Source organism: Mandrillus leucophaeus, unplaced genomic scaffold (genome assembly GCF_000951045.1).
Source record: "Mandrillus leucophaeus isolate KB7577 unplaced genomic scaffold, Mleu.le_1.0 Scaffold112, whole genome shotgun sequence".
Lineage (NCBI taxonomy): Eukaryota > Metazoa > Chordata > Mammalia > Primates > Cercopithecidae > Mandrillus > Mandrillus leucophaeus.
This window is the reverse complement of record NW_012099432.1, coordinates 1,800,265-1,803,191: the sequence shown is the minus strand read 5'-3', so window position 1 is coordinate 1,803,191 and position 2,927 is coordinate 1,800,265. Positions and strand designations below refer to the sequence as shown.

General features: G+C 55.6%; 1 protein-coding gene across 2 annotated transcripts in view; it reads left to right on the top strand.

Moving 5' to 3' along the window:
- KANK2 (KN motif and ankyrin repeat domains 2) overlaps nucleotides 1–2,927 on the top strand; it is a 39,280-nt gene that overhangs the window by 25,759 nt on the left and 10,594 nt on the right. For both annotated transcript variants that reach the window (XM_011994802.1, XM_011994795.1), the window contains exons 9-10: nucleotides 193–412; nucleotides 1,772–1,914. In XM_011994802.1, the coding sequence (XP_011850192.1) occupies nucleotides 193–412; nucleotides 1,772–1,914 (363 nt within the window). The remainder of the gene's footprint in view (nucleotides 1–192; nucleotides 413–1,771; nucleotides 1,915–2,927) is intronic.

Here is a 2,927-nt window from a genome sequence, read left to right as displayed (position 1 = left end):
GCCCGGCCACTCCAAGGGTCTTATTGGGACAGAGATGTCTATACTTCCCTCTGGGAGCGCTTGCACTTCCCTTGAGATCCTTTCCCAGGACAAGGGCACTACGCTTTGCTCCAGGGGGGCCTGTCTGGGGTTGGGGGTGTCCCAGTGGGCCTCCCCTGCCCTCATGTCCTCTCCCACCTGACTTGCCTACAGAAAGTGGCCTACACCACAGTGCTGCAGGAGTGGCTGCGCCTGGCCTGCCGCAGCGATGCACACGCCGAGCTGGTGCGGCGGCACCTGGTCACGTTCCGGGCCATGTCTGCGCGGCTGCTGGACTACGTGGTCAACATCGCCGACAGCAACGGCAACACGGCGCTGCACTACTCCGTGTCTCATGCCAACTTCCCCGTGGTGCAGCAGCTGCTCGACAGCGGTGAGCCCAGCGGGGAGGACAAGGCGACTCTAAAGCAGCCGGCTGTCCGCCATGCCCAGTCTGATAGGGAAGACGCTGCCCTCCCCGTCTGGTGGGGAAGATGATGGAGGAGTCGCGGCCTCCTCAGTATAATAGAGGGAACACCTCTCTCCCAGTCCACCTTCCACTCAGATGTGGAGGGACACCAGCCTTCCAGTTTGATAGAGGAGGCAGCGCCTTCCCAGTTCAATGGTGGGGGTATATGGCACTCCCAGTCTGATAGAGGAGACGCCACCCTCCCAGGCTGATGGAGGAGACACCACCTGCCTAGTCTAATGAAGGAGACACCTTCCCAGTTCACTGTGGCGGGGATGTGCCCCTCCCAGTCTGATGGAGGAGATGCTGCCTTCCCAGTCTGATGGGGGAAATGTGACTTTCCCAGTTTGATGTGGGAGATGCCACCCTTCCAGTCTGATGGGGGGGACACCACCCTCCCAGGCTGATGGAGGAGACACCACTTGCCTAGTTTAATGGAGGAGACACCTTCCCAGCTCATTGTAGGGGGAATGTGGCCCTCCCAGTCTGATAGAGGAGAGGCTGCCTTCCCAGTCTAATAGTGGAGACACTGCCCTCCTAGTCTAATGAGTGAGACACCACCTTCCCAGTCTAACGAGGGAGACATAACTCTCCTAGTCTGATAGCAGAGACTCTACCCTCCTGGTCTTATGCGGGAGATGCTGTCCTCCCAGTCTGATGGAGGAGACACTGCCTTCCCAGTCTGGTGGGGGAGGCACGGGCCCTACCTTTAGCCAGCGTAATGGAAAAGGCAGAAATGATGTTAGGGAAAACATGTGGCCCTCCAGCATCCCCAAACACGCCTGCATGATGGAGGCGACATCTCTGGAGCCCTGGTCTAAGAGAAGGATGCGTCCTCAAGTCTCGGGCTTAGAAAGAAGATGTGGCCCTCAGTTTGGCAGGAAGAAACTTGCCCTTCCCTCTTCGATTGGGGGAGACAGCCTCCCAGGCTGATGAAGGACTCAGGGCCCACAATCTGATGGGGGAGACATGGGCCAGTCTGAGGGTAAATGGCTGTTCCAGAATTAACGGGGGAGACCCAGTTCCTATTCTCAGCCCTAAATATAGATGCCAGCATCGGGGCCCCAAATCTGATGGAGGAGGGACCGTCTCCAACTTTAGGAGCCCCTGGTGTAATGGGGTGACCCAATGGAGATGGAGGCCTCTGGGGTAGAGTGGGGTCCTCTGAGAAAAGGGAGGGATTAGGGCATGCCTAGACTGATGGAGGAGACATGATACCCACGTTGCTTGGGGCAGTCCACTAGCAGAGATGCCTGGTCTGAGGGTTCACACCACCCCTCTTAGGTGTCTGCAAGGTGGACAAACAGAACCGTGCTGGCTACAGCCCTATTATGCTCACTGCTCTGGCCACCCTGAAGACCCAGGACGACATCGAGACTGTCCTTCAGCTCTTCCGGCTTGGTGACGTCAATGCCAAAGCCAGCCAGGTATGGGACCACCTGCTGCTGCAGAACCAGGCTGTTCTTCCTACTTTATGACATCCCGGCTGAGTGACAGGCCCAAACCCAGGTGGTCTAGCTCCAGAGCCCTGCTCTTCATGGCCAGGCTGTCTCTGACACAGGACCTTCTTGTGGAAACTGGAAGGAGTGGAGGATATGGGGGTCCTTCCCTTTCTTAATATGAGAAAGGGAATATCCCCGTCCCATATCCTGCTGGACAGTTCATTGAGCAGCAGCTGGGTTCCCTGGGCTGGACACTGGGGATTCAAACAGTGAACAAGCAGGCATGGTCTCCTGAAGCTCACTAACTAGCCCGTGCTTCAAGCCATAAGCATTTCAGGGAGCACCAGGAGTTGAGCCAGTTTGGACTCAGGGCTGCAGGAAACCACCAGGGGAGTTTACGCAGAAGTGGCGTGGCCTGATTCCTGGTCTGAGCGCACTCTTTGGCTGTGTGTTGGGAAGCAGAAACAGGTACTGTGCAGGTGACTGGGGCTTATGGACAGGTGTGTGAGCAAAAGAGCAGGGAAGCCAGGACCCACTGGGGACAGTGAGGAGGAGAGGGATTGCCAACAGCCTGAAGATAGCAAAGGAACAAAACAGGGAGCTGTGACAGGCCATAACAGGCATAACCCTGCTTTATCTTTATTGATTTAATTTTGTTTTAATTTCCAAGAGATTTTTTTAGTGGCTTCATTTTCAAAAATTAAGGCCTGGTGCCGTGGCTCATGCCTGTAATCCCAGCACTGTGGGAGGCCAAGGTGGGTGGATCACCTGAGGTTAGGAGTTCGAGACCAGCCTGACCAACATGGTGAAACCCTGTCTTTATTAAAATATAAAACAATTAGCTGGGCATGGTGGCACGTGCGTGTAATCCCAGCCACTCGGGAGGCTGAGGCAGGAGAATTGCTTGAACCTGGGAAGTGGAAGTTGCAGTAAGCTGAGATCACACCACTGTACTCCAGCCTGAGCTACAGAGTGAGACTCTGTCTCAAAAAAAAAAA